Source organism: Phalacrocorax aristotelis, chromosome 6, assembly GCF_949628215.1.
Source record: "Phalacrocorax aristotelis chromosome 6, bGulAri2.1, whole genome shotgun sequence".
Classification (NCBI taxonomy): Eukaryota; Metazoa; Chordata; class Aves; order Suliformes; family Phalacrocoracidae; genus Phalacrocorax; species Phalacrocorax aristotelis.
In genome coordinates, this window is record NC_134281.1 from 62,936,574 (window position 1) to 62,955,185 (window position 18,612).

Consider the following 18,612-nt stretch of genomic DNA (forward strand, 5'->3'; position numbering starts at 1 on the left):
TTGCACACCACGCACCAACCAGTGCCCAGCCTGTTCCCAAGCCGTGGTCACCACCACCCCCAGGCCAGCTCCCCCCAGTTATTCCACTGAGCACGACATCATACAGTGTGGAATATCCCTTTGGCCAGTTGGGGTCAGCTGTCCTGGCTGTGCCCCCTCCCAGCTTCTCGCTGGCAGAGCATGGGGAGCTGGAAAGTCCTTGACTAGTGTAAGCACTGCTCAGCAACAACTGGAACATCTGTGTGTTATCAGCGTTATTCTCATGCGAAATCCAACACACAGTGCCGCACCAGCTGCTAGGGAGAAAATGGACTCTCCCCACCGAAACCAGGACAACAGAAGACCTTTCACAACAGGTTGGACTAAATAAATGCTACCAGTCCAAAACCCTAGTTTAAACAGCCTGCCTGCAAGATCCACTGCTGTCCTCCACTAGTGACCAGTCTTCTGTCTTTCTTGCTATATTTTGAAGGCCATGCCTTTTAATTGCTTCCTTGGCAGCTTTTCAATACTAGCCTGACTTCAGCAATTATGATCTGTACAGATTCCCCCTCCTTGAGTCAAGGCCACTGAGGTGGTGTTGCTTATACCCATTACAAATATTTCAATTTATGTTGAAAAATTGCTTCTCTGGAGTACTTAATTAACGACTCAACTTCTCCTTCCCAGACTTCAAGTATCTTTAAACTAAATTTATTGTTTTCTTAAACTGGAAGGAAAAACATATTACGGGGGGGAGGGGAACTGAAAAACATTTGATATTCCTCAGATACATGCACATGATTTTTCCACCACGAAAAGCACATACATGCTTAATTGCAGGAACCACAGCACATATAGGAAAATAAAGAACAAATACATCACACAAACGGAAACGCAAATGGATCAAGAAAGCTCCTTTCAGAAGCAAATTAGCTGCAAAACAAGACAGGGCATCGACGAGCAGGTGCCGACAAAAACATTGTTGAGTAGATCACTTCTGTTAAATACAGAGAAAGCAAAGGCATTGTGAACACTGACTGAATCGAGTCATTCTTCCCAGCAGACTGATGATAAACCTCACGGGTTTCATTTAAGCCCAGAGATGTTCCTCCAGATTGTCATAACTCAGTGCGAATGTCAGCTTGGATAGAAGAGGAAGCTTCTCTTCCCCCAGCAGCAATCCCACAGGCGTGTTTTTCTGAGTGACCTGGAAGGGCAGCAGGTGCCCAGGTATGGCTGCTCTTGCGTCGGGAACAGCCTGTCCAGCAGTCGCAGGTTCCACATAACAGCACAGTGAGACAGCTGCCCTTTCTTGGGGGTTGACAGGTTTCCCCCAAAAGGGAAAAACATGCTAGGAAGTTCTAATGATACTTATTTTTGGTTTCGACACATTTTTGCAGAAATGTTATTTAGGTCAGGTTCTGAAGATCCTTTTCCCGTATCAGTCTCCAAGAAATACAATCATGTCACAAGAAATTACGCAGGGTTCAACTGTATGTAGAAGTTTGCAAAATATCTCCTAATTTTAAAAGTTATATTTGAAACCAAGTGGCCATTTCACTTGACTGGAACTTGGCTTTAGAGAATAGTTAATGTATGTATGCCCACCTGCCAGCCCAGAGGCATACCAAATAAGCAGATGCATCAAGTATCAGATAAGGAGTCTGCAATCAATTGCAACTATTTTAAGTATTAAAAGAAGAACGCTACAGAGAGCTCAGATATAACTCAATACCTTGAACTCTCCTCAACTCTCAACCCTAAGTCAGACCTTTGCATTTTAGAGCTGTTATTATTCTGCACTCCATGTTATGCTTATAATAATTTAAAATGCTCCACACAGAACCATTCAGAATTATGGACACCCTGAGCATGAACTGCTGAGGAACATTTTAAAGCATATGTGACATGAAATCTGATGCTGTATTCATGAAGTATAGCCTATAAAGAAAATGACACAGGTTAACACCCTAGGACGCTGAACATTTTCAGTCCAGTTTTACTTGTCGTACTAATATTTGACATGACTGCAGAAAATGCATCAGTAAACCTAGATCTGCTGTAAGGATTTCTAAGTTATTCCTTTTTAACAGAAATTGTTTATGAAGACAGCCTAAGTTAAAATTCCTGTTTTGTGCCAAAGTGACCTTCTTTCAAAATGTTAAGCACCTTAGAAGTTAGCCGTGGTAGTAAACATCTCTGAAAATTTTGGAAAATTTAACTAGGCAATAAAATACAGCTACCACTTGTCACATATTACAATGCTTTAAGTAACAACATGGACAGCAGAAGTTAAGAAACAGAAGACCAAATATGTTACTGTCAAACAAGACAAAAAGCTTTCAGCCAAACCTTGTATGAAGAATCTCATGCAAAGCTGGTCCCAAGAGATGTTTAACCTCACTCCCTGCTCCGATACACAGCAGACTTCCCTTACAATCCTGTTCCCCACGAGGAACAGAACCAGCTTTACATTTGCACTATCCTTCCCTTCAGGTGAAATACTTCAGCTCCATGAAACTACCACCATTTCAGCTGATCACTTCCTACAACATGCTGTCATCTAATCGAAAGGCATTTGTGTAATAAAACAATGACGTAAGAGCAGAGACACAAAAATACAAATAAATAATGCTTTTTCCATCCTCAGAAGGATTTTATTATTTACTGTAAAAAGGTGAAGAGAGAAAATTGGCATTCTCACTAGAGGTCAGCAATGCCATTTCACAAAGGATGATTTTCAGCTTCTTTTCTACCTTCTCTTCTCAGGAGCAATGCAGATTACTTACAGCTAATTCGTTTTCTCTGTTCCAGCTAAGCTGTTACATTTCAGAATCATCTTTGAAGATGCTATTTACTGAATTAATCAATCAATCAATTCTCCATATGCTAACACTCAAACATTCTGGTTTGCCACATCAAAGAGTCTCCATCAAGACGACATGTTATAAAATTAAATTAACTATATCACAAGCTAATTGTGCTTTTGATCAAGAACACACAACTTCTAAGACTTTGCTAGGAAATTTGCTTATTTGATCATATGATGAGTGGCTTTTTTGAGATCAAGGAAATTATCTTTAACAAGATAATTTTTGGAAGTGTACTGCATTGTTTCAAACTAGATAATGGCTTTTCTTTTCCCTCACCAGCCTACTTCCCCGAAAAGCAAGGGAGATGGACTGCTTTGAGCTATGTATAACATTTTTAAACACCACCTGATAGGAACAAAGCTCTGTCACCCATCAGTATTTGTAAATCCAAAGCATCAATACCTTATATACTTCAGTATTCACTGGCTGAGTGTTATTTGTGAAAGTTCTACGTGTTACAAACCCAAATTTGCAAAGTTGCTTGTCTTGATAAGCTTTAAGTATTTTATCACGTATTTACGCTTAACTGAAGAGAAATGTCTATGTTTTGGAGTAAAAATAGAGGATGTATACAGCCATAAACTTCTAAATTACCAGACAAACTCCTAGATCTGCTAAGAAAAAAGGTAGCATTGGTTTGTAGGGAGAAATTAGGACATCTCTCCATATAGGCAAAATATCGCAACAAATATGTAATGCAGCATTCCATGTTTAAAGACTGAAAAAAAAACAAACACCTTGTGCAAAAACCAATAATTAGATGGGGGTACTTCATTTTTATGATGTAGTGTCACTACAAATTTATTTCACTACATTTTAAGAAATACTTATTAGTTTTCTTAGTAATATACCCCACATGTTATAAGGTGGGTTGTAGAAACGTAAGGACTGGGAAATCTTTTATTTTTGTGAACCAGAAAACATAATATCTAAGTATATTTATCACCTCCAAGTTTTTACTCACTGTTTTCATAAATTCTGGTTTGCTTTCACATTCTACACTGCCCTTACACTGTGCTCTTAATCATATACAGGATCTTCACACAGTTCTTGCCGTGTCTGGAATAATCTAGAGAAATTGCATAACTGTACATATGTTGTGAATGGTTGCTTATAACTCTGAAAAACCTTTGATCAAAAACAACTGGAGTCCTAGCAAAGAACAGGCAACCATTCCCCTTTGACAGACATGAACTTGGCGTTCATTTTTGCAATACTGAAATATTTATACTGATGGAGAAGCCATCATGGCCAGGCATGTTTGTTTATTGCTTTGGTAACCTGCGTGAGGCTGGTAAAAGTGAAACACCTTTGCAGGCCGTTTGAAAAATATAGCAGATATCTAAGGCTTTTAAAGGCTCTGATAAGAACGCTTTAATTTAATGTCAGTGTTCAATAAGTCAGAGCTCAAATATTCTCTCAGAAGAAGTCTTAATGCATATGCATTATTAATGCACTGAGATCTCTTTGAGCTGAATCTGACCAACGTCATTAGTCACAGAGTGCACCCAAATTTGGAAATAGATATGGTAATTGGTGAAAAGCATCCTCTTACCTACCTTGTTTCTTGTACTAATTTTCTTTAAAATCTAGAAAATCAATGAGCTCTATCTACAATTCGTGTAGCTTGCCTAATCTAAAATGTTGCGCACACGCCTATCACGTTTGAGAATCAATGAATGATTTCCTTACATTCAGATGGTGTGTTCTGAGTCCCTTGAGTTACAAGGCATGAATTTACATCTGACTGGAATGGTAATTTTTCAAAACCATATTAGACTGTACCTGAGCTGCTGCACAAACTCTGTAGTGACCTAAAACTTAAATACAGTGTAATTAAAACTAAAACTACTGAATTTTTGAGGGCTATACAGCTTTCATGTCTGAAATTTCTTTTATTTGGATACTAAAAAAAAAGCACATTCATTAACTCCATGCAATTAATGTGTACCCTAATCACTGTAACGATCATGTGTTTCTGACTGATTTTTCAGGCATTACTAATTAGACATCATGTTAATATTGCACTTTCAGTAACAATGTCAAAGCACAAACTACAATCGTAGTACTTCTGAAGATGAAATTTCAACTAAGTATATTAAAAATGGCCTGTCCCTCTGCCTGCAGGATGTTTTCATGCACTTCTCAGTTTGTGAAAGACAGATATTGAGTAAAGCCTAAGTAAAAGGCATGTAATAACACTGTTGCATGATACACTGCAATGTTGGTTCTGTGCATCTTGAAATCCAGCCGTACTAAACTCAGGCTGGCAAGGCCCAGAGCAACCTACGCCCTGCAGGAGACTGAGGCAGACAATCTCCACACACCCCTTCTAACCAAATTCTTCTGTGATTACATTTTAAATTGTATCTCTGTGTAATATGTTCCTGCCTAGGAACAAAGTTTGCTGATGGCCATTTTTAGAGTGGATTACATAGAGCAACTGAGAAAGACTTAATTAAATTAGCAAACGACATTGACAACACAATAAATTCAGCACAAATCAGCAAAATCTATTGCATGCCATGTTACACTAATGGATTCAGATATTAAGTCAGTGGGAAAATATTTCATGGAGAAGGTCTCTGCCACTGTGAGGAAGACAACACACACCTCTTCCATGCTCTACTGTGATCAAGAAACAAACTACACACAAAGAAATATTTAGTGGATGGGAGCAAATGTTTAGTGTCAACATGAGACTGATGTAGTAAAAATCAACAATTTTTTTCAGTATTTATTCTGTCATCTCATGATGAAATAAAAGGGAATTAAACTCATCACAGTAATTCTGAGAAAAGCAGTTGCCACATAATAAGAAATTATGCCTGATAATTAGTCAGCTAAGTAGTTCCAAAGTAATATAACTGAGGTATATACATGCATACAATAGAGGATGACGACTTCAACTTCCAAGGAGTCTTTTTTTTTTAAATAAAGAACGGTTAGCATAAATTCACCGACACATATATTAGTCAGCTATTTTTAAAAATAAGCATTTTTAAAATAAGAAAAGCATGTGTAGGAGAGGTTTGTAGCAGAAAAAAATACCAATCAGTGCTCCTACCTTTTAGCATAAGCTGAAGAACATGAAAGTATCAAATAGTTTATGTAATTTGTAGGTATATTATGAGCCATTATTTGTTCTGATTCTTCTGGTTGTTTTTAATACGGAAAACGGATTAGACAGGATATGCTCCTAGAAAATCTAACAAAACTGTGTCACACACTCACAATCAGTTTTTGAGGGTTTTAGTGCCTTAGTTACAACAAATAAACCATGCACTTCATCACACTGCAAACAAACTTTCACTTAATACATGATGTCTCTAATTCGGCTGAGTAATTTGGTACAGTAATTTGGCTGGACACTTCTATTAATATTATCTTGGATATGGAATGACTTTGCATTTGAACCAATGCTATTTGACATGCTAGATTAAACATTCTGCGTCTAGTACAGCAAAGTCTTTGTACTATTAGCTTTTAAAAGCCGCTTATTTACCCATCCAGCTATAGGTTCATCCATTACTGTGAACGGAGTTCCAAGAGCCAGATTGCAACTGCTCAAATTAACCAGTATTGCTGTTAAGCAGCAGTTCTCTTCCGAGACAATAAGCGGTTACGCTCTGCCTGCACACACAAAACTTCTATTCACATCAGTGAGGGAACAGGCACACCAAGAGGGAACTCGGCCATTTGTGATACGATGGCTCCTGTTAAAATATCCTCCACTGGTCTCTGCCTGCCAGCTTTACAAAAACCTCTCAAATTCATCAGATTTATGAGTCCAACCAAGGTTTCAGCTTCAAGAGCTTGATTGTAATGTTAAACGTCCTGCCCCAGCATCCTGCTTCCTTTTATTGTCATCTAGAAAATTCAGAGCTCCCAAATAACCAGCAATTGTGAAGGTTATACACAATAAACTTCAAAAAAGGAGGGGAGGAGAGGAGGTGACCCAGCCTCAGCTGCGGAGCTTACTGTGAATAAGGCATTAGCACTAAATTCAGTGCAGCCATGCCACAGTATCATTGCTACTGAGGATGTAGGGTATGAACAGGCTTCATCAATAACCCTCATTAAATTCTTAAGAAAAATAAAAATTGAGGTGTTTCAGAATTATATTTTTTCTAAATAAAGCAGTAGTCTCAGGAAAACAGCAAACACATACCATATGACAACTGAACTGCCATATGAATAAAAAAAAATTTACTCAGTTTCTTATGACCAGTAGCCCATCATTCCCAACATCCCTCATGACAAAACAACTCACCATACAGCATAGTAACAACAGAGCTGGCCAGGAGGCAGAATATTTTCACAGGTTTGTGAAACTAGTTTTCTGCCAGAAACTTACTAGCCAGAAATGTAACAGCCTGCTCTGCATTTTATCCTTCCTTCCTTTAAAGATGTTCCACACCAAGTGTGCCTAACATATTCCTGCTCTCCAAACCTAAACCAAGTCCAGGTCCTACCTGACCAACCTAATCTCCTTCTATGACAGGGTGACCCACCTAGTGGACAAGGAAAAGGCTGCAGATGTTGTCTACCTGGACTTTAGTAAAGCCTTTGATACTATCTCCCACAGCATCCTCCTAGAGAAGCTAGCGGCTCATGGCCTGGATGAGTGTGCTCCTCAACAGGTAAAAACTGGCTGTATGGGTGAGCCCAGGGAGTTTTGGTGAATGGAGTTAAATCCAGTTGGCAGCCGGTCACAGCGGGGTTCCCCAGGGCTCAGTGTTGGGGCCAGTTCTGTTTAATATCTTTATCAATGATCTGGACACAGGGATCGAGGGCACCCTCAGTCAGTTTGCAGATGACACCAAGTTGGGTGGGAGTGCTGGATCTGCTTGAGGGCAGGAAGGCTCTGCAGAGGGACCTCTGCAGGCTGGATCAATGGGCCGAGGCCAGTTGTGTGAGGTTTAACAAGGCCAAGTGCCGGGTCCTGCCCTTGGGTCACACCAACCCCAACAACGCTCCAGGCCTGGGGCAGAGAGGCTGGAAAGTGCCCGGCGGAGAAGGCCCTGGGGGTGCTGGCTGACAGCCGGCTGGGCATGAGCCAGCAGTGCCGAGGTGGCCAAGGAGGCCACCAGCCCCCGGGCTTGTGCCAGCACTGGTGTGGCCAGCAGGAGCAGGGCAGGGATGGGGCCCCTGTGCTCGGCACTGGGGAGGCCCCACCTCGAATGCTGGGCTCAGGTTTGGGCCCCTCGGGACAAGAAGGCCCTTGAGGGGCTGGATCGTGTCCAGAGAAGGGCAGCGGGGCTGGGGCAGGGTCTGGAGCACAAGTGTGCTGGGGGGCGGCTGAGGGAGCTGAGGGGGTTTAGCCTGGAGAAGAGGAGGCTGAGGGGAGCCCTTCTCGCTCTCTGCAGCTGCCTGAGAGGGGCTGGTCTCTGCTCCCAAGTCACCAGTGACCTGGAAACGGTCTCAAGCTGCATCAGGGGAGGTTTAGGTTGGACACTGGGAAAAAATTCTTTACTCAAAGAGTGGTCAGGCATTGGCACAGGCTGCCCAGAGAGGTGGGTGAGTCACCATCTGTGGAGGTATTTAAAAGACATGTAGATGTGGCACCTGGGGACATGGTTTAGGAGGCCTGGGGGTGTCAGGTTGGGGGTTGGACTTGATGACCCTAGAGGTCTTTTCCAACCTTAATGATTCTATGAAAGAGTAGCACATTAACTTGTCAGCCCTTTGGGTCCCATTTGTTCTGCTCACACAGGGCAACCGGCAGCAGTAAACCCTTGTTGGCAAAGGCACGCTCATGAACAGCGCATGAGCACTGGCTGGTGCCTAACGCTGTGTAGGGATACACAGCTGCACTCACTCAGCACACACACAGCAGTGGGGTCAGTCCTGCACGGAACCATAAAAATGTTTGGGAAGAACTGAGGGTTCGCTCCTGGGAAAAAACACAGCACTCCCACTGCTCCCCCAGGCTCCTTGGGAGACTTTTGTTCTGTTTGGGTTGGGATTCTGTGCACTGGACAGGATGCCTGAAGTGTGATCAAGGGTTGCAATGCTAAAGCTGATGAATCTGAGTTCCTTGTGCTTTTCATATATGTTTTATCTATGTTTAAGTAAATATCAATAACAACATCACAGGAAGTGAAGCAGGGAGAGCACAGGGACAGAAAGAGGCAAAGCACTCAGCTTTCTGCACACATACAGATAAACACCTCTTCCCATCCCCCCACGACACTACCCAGAAAATTTTGCCAAAGCACATGCCATTTTTGTCGCCAATAATAATCAGGAAGATGGGAACCCTAGTAAAGAGTCTTCATAGTATCTGTCAAACCCAGGCTCTCCTTGCCTGTTTTCATTTAACTCATTAGTATTCCTCATGCTAAGGTTTTAAATATATATAGTTTATGAGCAAGTTTCACTCATATCAGCCCATAATAGCATTTTTTCTGAATCCAAATACATTTACAATCACATTCAAAACAATATTTATTAACGCCATCTCTGTATTTTCAGTGGGAGTATCTCACTCCCCCTCACACTTTAAAAAAAAAAAAACCACCATAAAGCAAACATCACTCTGTCATCTGATTCCCTCGTTCACGTTTTAAATTTAATCAGAATACCTGCGGTGTCAATAATCATGTTTGTCTTTCTGACAAGAATCGAAAAAAAAAAAAAGCTCATTCTGCGTAACAACAATGTAACCTGTAGTGCTGCATCTGAACAACTTGTGTTTCAAGAAGTCTAAAGCACTCTCCTCTTTTAGTTGAAAACATACAAAGGAAATCAGCCTTTTAAAACTAAATTAAATAAGCCAAGCAACTTGATCCAAATACTAAACAATAAATTAGTTAAAAGCCACCAGGAAAGCTGCCAGGATCCCCTCTCGAATCGTCAGCATCACCTTTCAAAAAATATATTTCAATTAATCAAAATAAAAACGGGAGGGGGAAAATGTCACTATTATGTTAAATATTTATTGCTAAAATAATTAATATTTCTCCCTGGTTGCTTAAGACAGTCTTACTGTAACAGTCTTAGCAGCAAAGCTGGAAAGTAATACATAGCCTAGAGTGCCCTCTTTCTTTTCCAAGAGGAATTTCAGGAAAATATTCTATCCGTGAAGATGCCCATCAGCTGTTTCTCACAAAGTCAAATAAATCAGGCTGCATTAAATCTAACATGAAAGCAGTTCAGCATAATTTAAGTGATATCCTTACACTTGTGATGAACGTGATTCTACCTTAATAAGAATATACTTACAGAGCCATCTGAAATTGTTCAAGCCATTTTTTCTTCAAGTCTTTAGTTTTGCAATAAACTTCTAAACCATTTTGACCTTGGATATGAATGAGGTAGAAGCCATAAGACCACTGCATAAAAAGATTGGCAATATGTAGGTCATCAGTTATGAAATAAGTAAAGAAAAGTTAAAAAAAATTAATGAAAAGAAGTATTTGTATGTTAATTCCCTCATTTCGGGAACAGCAAGACCACATTCACTTTGGAATGACTTGCTCAAATGTTTTAATTACATCAAAATAAAAAAAATTAAATCCTTAAATATTCACTTCAGCTTACAATTAAAAGATAAAACTTTTTAAATAAATTGCATATACATTCTGAACTCCTGCAAAATGTTCCGAATTGCTGCTAAAAATATACATTTTATAGGAATTAGCAACAAATATTTACCTTCTTATTTTCTTTATCAGTAGTGGGGTTATTTGTAATTTTGTATTTCTGAAGATCTATTATTTCCTTCATTTCATAATTATCACCCCTCCGTTTACAAACAATTACAGCTAGATCAAACAAGAAGATATGCCTACAAAAATACAATATAAAGATGGTTAAAAACACTCCAGAGAAAGCCAACACCCAAAGTCTTATTTTACACACCTTTGCCCACGGCACTTAAAATTTTGAAGGTGAATGACTAAGCTACTGAATAACTAAACAAAAAACACTGGAAGTACTTTTGCTGGAGACTTACTACTTGCAAGGGACTCAGGTGATCTTAGATGATAACCTAACAGCTAACTTCCCATTAATGACTCTGCAAATTCACCTGGTAAATGGTGGATAGGCTCTGTGAAGGCACAGTGAAATGGAAAGTACTCTCAGGAGCCACCGAGCTGACTGCCAGTCTAAAAAGACAGTTACTTTACAGGCTTTTTAGTAGCAAACAGCAAAAGTCATGCCATCACCTGTCTTGCCTTGCACGTTTGTCTAACGTAGTTATCCTTATTTCCCCATCGCCTTGAGGTCTTCCATACTGCAAGAGGGAATGATTCTGAAACAGAAGTAATACGTATGATTTAATACAGCAAAAGCGTCAAGATGATGGCACGTTCAAGTGTTAGACCACTCCTTTTACCCCCACAAAAAGGACTTTTCAGGCCTGAAAACATCTTTTCCTCACTATCATCTGAACTAAACACAGTAAAGAATCAGTCCATTCCATTTTTGTCTTCAAATGGGAAAATTTTTCCCATTACAAAAACACCTGAGTCACTGTACAAATACAAACCTTTAACTATGCAAATATATTTAACTACAGACAGACCCCCGAAATGGCAGAGATTCCTATACTTAAATATTTGTGTCATCCTAGACCAAGCAAAGCATTCTTACACTTAAATATCACCAAGAGTACTACAATGTCATATGAAATGGGGAAAAGCACATCTATCAATAATCAGAAGTGATTTAAAAACTCTCTAAATGAAAAACATCACGTACCAAATTCTCTATTGATAGTTGAAACTGTCTAATTTCACGGAGCGTTTCATTATCTCTCTTCACTTCATTTACATATTGAGCCAAGTCCTAGAGGATCAACAGAAAAAGAGAGGAAAAAACACCTTTCCATAACAGACCACTTCTAATACATTATTTTTGCAAGTTTGTTTCTAATTTTGTCTTTGACCTATCGGCATATTTAGTCATTTTAAAAACATATATATCTTTAATGTTCAAGAACTACCAATACAAATGCCTAAATAAAGAAGGAAGAAAGCCTCTGCCTATCTTCTATCATATTTACACCTTTCTTCATTGTATCTATTGAAAGAAGAATTTAGCAGCACAAAAGAGGGAAACGGAACAAACTGAAAAAGGGCTAGTCTTTTCTGAGTTTCATTAATATCTTACTTGCAAGATTAAAGATGGAAATGTAATTTGTGCAGCACACTTATTGTCTGAAATAGCAGTCAACAACATCCAATATCTGAGAATAAGACAGAAGGACAGCTCAAAAGCAGCATGTAAGGTGTAAATGTACCATGAGCTTGGGTGCTTATGAGGAGAGCAGCAGCTACTGCCCCAGCAGTAGGATCTTGCTCCTACTGCTGCACTGCAGAGAGAAGCCATTACACAGCAGATTTTAAAAGGGGCTTTTTATGGGATATACTACCTGAAGTCGCAGGTTAAGATCATTATCGTCCCCTTTACCAGAACATGTACCATACACATTTCACTGAAGCCTTTAAAATGTTCTGAACATGCTTGAGTAATAGTGACAATTTGCTGGGGCTTCTCTGTTTATGGCTGGAGATGAGGAGTGAGCAGGAGTGGTAATTGGTAAGGTCAGGGATGCTGAGAGCAGCAGTTGGAAACGGCATTCTGATCTTCACAACTTGCTTTCACAGTACCCCTCCAGTACAGTCACAAATTTGGAGGGTAGGAGAAAGATACATCTTCTTCCTAAGACATTTTTAATCAGAATCTAGGAATAGCTGCAATCATTAAGCTAGCTCCCCGAATGAATGTGTGCAGGATACGTTCACATCAGTCTTAAAAGAGTTAGCGTAGAAATTAAATAACCTCTTTTCTTGCTGCTAAAAGAAACCTGACAGCATAATCCTTCCTAGAATTTTCCTTCTTGGGGCACAGTATCACTTTACTGGCTGTTTTTCCAACTGCATCTTATTTTGAAGCAGGCACACCAGGGTTTTTGGAAGCAACATACTGATGCTGCCCAGTTACTTGTACTACACTGGCAGGGACTATTTTGAGAGGATACAGTAAATCAGGAGGGAAACAATGCTGCAACCTTAAGCAGAGAGGCTCACACCTGGGTATCTGGGGGGGGGGACGGACGGGACGAGTGCATGATTTCAGGGTTGTTTTTTTTAATTAGGTCATTACATCCTGCCAGCCAGCACATAACTGTCACAGCCACTCTGGCAAGAGATTTCTTAACTGGTCTTTTATTTTCAGTCCAACAGCCACCAGAAACAATGAAGCGTGCCGGCAAATGGGAAAGAAGGAGGGGTGCAGGGGAAATAAACCCCAGGGTTATCTGCTAAGGCAGTCAGCAGCCGCCAGGATGCGTGGCTTGCCGCTAGATGGAAGCAACACTGTGCCGTCCCATTTCAGACGTCTCTCCGTGGGAGATCATCATGGTGGCTCTCTCTGCATTCACTGCACAAAACCGGATGACAAAAAAAGGGGAGCCGAAAATCTCATTTGCGAGCTGGTCTGTAATCCAGGCATTCATGGCAGACAGCCACATAATATGAGACAGTCGTGTGATCCGAAACTGAGTCTGGCTTCAGCATCTTCTGTGGACCACAGAGGATACAACAGAAAGAGAGATGACCTATGCCTTATTGGGTTCTTTCCCCCTTTCCCCACAAAGGATAGAAAAAAGTTCACTATTCCACCACATGAACATCACAACTCATGCCATGAAGCCAACTGACGCAGAACTGTGCTTCATTTCTGAAGCTGTGCAGAGAAACACATATTACCTTATATGTAAGGGAGTACAGCTATTCTATAAAGCATCTGTTTGCACCACTTGCAGGTGAATGTACAGTGACAGATACTCTACCTCCAGAAAGACACTACTGCTTTCAAAGGTAGAGCCACAGAGATATCATATTAAGATGACAGAAAAAAAGTCTTGCAAAGAAAGGTAACTGTCCTTATCTCACTGGGAAACTACTGACCTTGATTAGAATTGCCTTACAGTGGCAGAAATATTCCCGAAGTTTGGAAGTGAGACCAACATTACTGAAACACCTGTTTTTTATCTCAGTAAACTGATGTAGAAGTACACTGAAATAAGGAAGTTCCATTTCATAAACCCTCCGCTCCAGAAAACTACCGAACTTCTTTCCCAGACTTGAGCAAAGCCTTCAACTATATACTTGCCCTGACATACTCATGAAGCTCACAGTGACCTGTGTGAAAACAGGTTTGACCTGCTGTGAAGAACATGATCTCCTGCAGGAAATATAGTCCCAGGCTACCATTTTAACTGCCAACAAAGACTGAAATCCTTCATTGCCATGAACACTTACCTTCATTGCATCAAGTGCCAGTTTTAGATTTGCCTTCTCCATGGGGTCAGTAGTGTGCTTCACCAGCTCCTGTGGACAGAGCAGTCAAAATTTTTCACCCACTGTCTGTCAGTTTATAGATTGAAGTTGTCATTGCTCACCCCTGCACCCACCGTTGTCGTCATCGTGTCCCATCCCGTCCGTGTGTCCCCCACCCAAAAAAAAAAAAAAAAAGCAGAACCAGGAAACACAACCCAGGAATTCACATTTCCATCCCCGTAGTGAGCAGCCGATAACTGAGTGGGGACTACTGCAAACAAGTAACTGGCAAGTGTTGAAGAAGAATTGCTGTACAGCCTAAACACTGGCTTTAGCTGATAATGAACCATCATTAGAAGCTAATTTGGTCTGTCTAGCAGTTAAAACTCGCCAATCGGATCATTGCTGTACGTGCGCACTGAAAGCACAGGTAACACTTGATTCCATTTGCATGTTACCATACCGTATATCATCCCACTCCAAAGCATGCGCTTGTCTGCAGAGGGGTATGTCTGCTAGCAATAAAATCCCAGCTAAACTGTGCAACTGCTCAAAAGAAGTCGCTGCCTCGTTACGCCTAAGATAAAGCTGGCTCAGAGACATATTTAAACCAAATGTAAACGTTTAAAGAATTTTTTTAGCCACTTCCCATATGGAAAATAAAGGGCTTTTTGGGGGTTTATGAAGTGAAAAAGAAACCTCTTGGAAAAACAGGTTATTTCCTCTTTATAATTTGAGAAGAGAATTATATATTTCGGCTAACATAATAACTTGCTAAAGTCCTACGAAATAAGTATTTATATTTCACAGTACAATTCTAACAATTTACTGGATATTTTTCTTTCAAAGTCTATAAAAATATTTCTTCTATGATATATACTAGTGTGACACATGAGAGCACGGTGACATGTTGTATATCAGCTTTTCATAGTATACAGGTTGATTACAAAATCATGATGCAGATCTTGTAAGTCCTGTTAAAAAGCAGTTGTACCATTCATTTTATTTTTTCCAATTTCCACTGATCAAAATATTGATGACTTCATTTATAGAAATATTTCAAAGAATTTAATATTAAAGAATGTATGTTGCTCTGCAGAGTCAAAATTATGCTTCACATACAAGTAGTAGATCTTTTTAAAATGACATTTCACAAGCATCGGCAGGGTTGACAATCTAATATAGTAATATATTTCTTTGCAGCTGAACTAATGAGTCTCCTGGCACAGCAATCAAATTAGATTTATAATATTCTCCACCCTTATTACAGTTCTAACTGCAAAAGCTAACGCTTTGCGGGTTATAACGAGAAGCATTTCAAAATAAATATGGCTTTATTGTAATTTATGACAGCAAAGAAACATCTTGAAAGCATGCTGTAAGTATGGTCCGGCTTCCTCCTCTGGGAGGGTGATGGTTCACATTTCCAAGTACCATGATTACAGTTTGGTACTACTAACCATTTTAAACATACCAAGAATGAATGGTGCAGGTACTGAGGAGAAGATTGTGGTTTATTCTTTTTTCCCCAGATATGCTCCAGCTCTGAGGAATGATCTCTGTAAGAAAACCTGCACTTGACCGGATTTTATTTGGTAGCAAATCAGCCTCAAATCTATAGAAACGTCAATCAGCTCCCTTCAATAAAGGCCTTTAGCTCCCGTTCTTACAATCCACTGATGATGAACAATCACAGTTTTGCTCTCAGCCCCCTTAAATTTAAAAAATAAAATACCTGGAGCAGTAGGTGATATTTTAGCACTCTCTGCATTGGAACCACTAAAAGATCCCGCAATGTAAATTTCCCATTATTGGCCCTCTTGGAACATTCCTAGTTCAAACCAGAAGAAAGAATAAGACGAAAGTTAGAAAACAAAAATATTCAGGTGATATATATGAAAATTTAGCAATATATGAGCCAAACAACTCTATTAAGCTTCAGATAAAGACTATCAACAAAACAAAGGAAAACAGTTGATATGGCAATAATAGCTAAGCAAAAAGAGACTGGGTCTACACACTTGTTCTTAGATATTTCAACAGCATGAGAAAGAGTAGAATAAATACCACAAAGACAACAGAAATTAGGCATTCTATTGGATGTGTCTATAAGCACAGCGAAGGTGGCGAATATTACACCTATCTTCAAAATAAGCAAAAGATAACCTTGGAAACTACAGGCCAGTCAGACTCACTTCAGCCCCTGCAAAAATGACGGAGCAAGTCTTCTTGGAAGCAATTTCCAGGCACATGAAGAAGGTGACTGGGAACATCCAGCTTGACTGCTTTCCGCAATGAAATGGCTAGATCTGTGAGTGGGTGGGGAGAGTCTACCTGGATATTTCCAAGGCTTTCAACGTCATCTCCCACAGCATCCTCATATCCAGGTTGGGATGGTATGCTCTGAACGAATGAACTACTAGGTGTATGAAAAACTAGCTAGATCATGAGGCTCAAAAAGAGCAGTGACTAGTGTTTCCTACACTACCTGAGGGAAGTTGCAAGTAGAGTGCCTCAGGGGTCTGTCCAGGGACACCTCCCATTTAATATCTTTAGCAATGATCCACACGAAAAGACAGGGCACACCTACAGCAAGTCTGCAGACAACATCGGATTGGAGGTACAGGTGACACTCTTCAGAGCACGTCCAACAGCAACCTCACGTGAAAGCAACAAGGACAAAGGCAAAGTCCTTCACCAGGTACACACCAACCAGGGACACGCTGACCCTGAGGGCTGACCAGCTGGGGAGCAGCTCTGCTGGAAAGGACCCAGGGCTGTGGCAGACAGCAAGCCCTGTGAGGCTGTGGGACCAGGGCTTGCTCAGCCCAGAGGTCCCTCCCTACCTAAGGAATTCTGCAATTCAGTGTTCTCAGTTGAGATGTCACAATAAACAGTAGGGTATCGCTGATGATCATTTCCCCAAAACACCCCTAACCCTACTGATGCCAGTAGCAGAACCCCGTCACTTCAGTGCCAGGATGCATACCGCAACAGCTCACACATTCATGTGATCAGAGGCTCCAAAAAAAATGAAAAAGAGGAGAAACACATTCACTATCAGTCCAGATAGTTTTTCGTCATAAAGTTTTTGACTTGGATGAAAGCAGGGCATTTTCTTAGAAACACATGGAGTTTTTGTGTGTGTATATATATGTACATACGCATGTGAAAAAATACTCATACCTCCAACTTCAATCTAACGTCTTCTTTTGTCTTAGAGATGTTGTCTAAGCATGATATCGCTATCTCCACTTGACTGCAGTACTGTCCATAAATAACCAATCTAAATCAAAGCAAGAGATAAAGAATAAAAGGAACATTTACTTATTTAAGAAAAATCCTTGATCACTTTTCACAAATGCATTGTTAACAATCCTCCTTTCAAAAGGAGCAGTGCCTAAAGAAGCAAGGATAGGATTTAGCCACGGACTTCAATGGGCAGCATGAATGCAAGGAAGACTATTTAGGAGAATACAGTTTTGATCTACCTTGATAATGCTGTAAAACCATTGCGATTTCCTTCAATATTCACATGTATATGTTCTGATAAATAGAGGATTCATTAAAAAGCAGCATAACTGCTGTTTAACAGAACAACAGTCTGTAATATTTACAACACTAGATTTCCAAGGTTGTAATGAATAATTCTGTCACACAGGCTTAAAACAAATTAATTACAGCTATCCTTTAAAGAACTTCTAGGTTACCCAAACCGATCCATCTCCAACAGTTTCTACCAGGTTATATCCTGTGAACTCTCAGATCAAAATAAGAGTGTATGAAAACTCAAGAAATTTTCAATAGTTGTCACGGGCAGCAATGCTTCTTGAAGGAACCTTGTTTTACTGCAGGAGCTTTCTTGCCCCTTTGGAGTGCTTCTTTCTGTGAGTCCCATTGCAAAAGACTGCTGTTTCCTTTCACCTTTTCATACATTTCTTGAGGTGATTCCTTCTGTATGCTTCAAAACCCCTTTTGGGGGCTCCCATGAGCTTTCCATTGGGGTCTTCTAAATTTCTTTTTCACCTAATCATTACCATTCTTTTTTTTATTCTTTTTTTCACAATTAAAGTGACAATACTGTTTTAACACTTACCGCTTCTGATTACTTTTAATCACTACATGGTTACAACACTGAGTCTACCTCCATCTGTTTCCTTTTTGTGTAATATAAACTTGAGGTTTCTTCTCAGTGTCCTTTGTTCCCCTTTTAGCACACATTTCAGAACTGCTTTTGAAAGATAAGCATTTTCCAGAACAACTTCTTGTCCCTTAATTCCCTCCTACAGCAGCAGAACGTCTAACAGCCTGGGAAATAACTATGTCCTGCTCCAACATAAAAGCTAAGACAGAGGGTCTCTGAAGGCAAGACTGTTTATGGGCATCCTGGGACATCCTCCTCCCTCAGAAAACAGCTCTCCCGCTAACGCTTTGGGGAGGCTGCTGCCCAATTTCTCACAAAC

The 18,612-nt window shown here is 40.2% G+C and overlaps 1 protein-coding gene across 1 annotated transcript in view; it reads right to left on the minus strand.

Annotated features, from left to right (window-relative positions):
• VAV3 (vav guanine nucleotide exchange factor 3) overlaps positions 1-18,612 on the minus strand; it is a 172,309-nt gene that overhangs the window by 75,318 nt on the left and 78,379 nt on the right. The window contains exons 9-15 of the mRNA XM_075098276.1: positions 17,336-17,435; positions 15,885-15,980; positions 14,132-14,200; positions 11,565-11,651; positions 11,030-11,115; positions 10,515-10,647; positions 10,083-10,192 (exon numbers count right to left, since the gene is read on the minus strand). Coding sequence (XP_074954377.1) covers positions 10,083-10,192; positions 10,515-10,647; positions 11,030-11,115; positions 11,565-11,651; positions 14,132-14,200; positions 15,885-15,980; positions 17,336-17,435 — 681 coding nt within the window. The remainder of the gene's footprint in view (positions 1-10,082; positions 10,193-10,514; positions 10,648-11,029; positions 11,116-11,564; positions 11,652-14,131; positions 14,201-15,884; positions 15,981-17,335; positions 17,436-18,612) is intronic.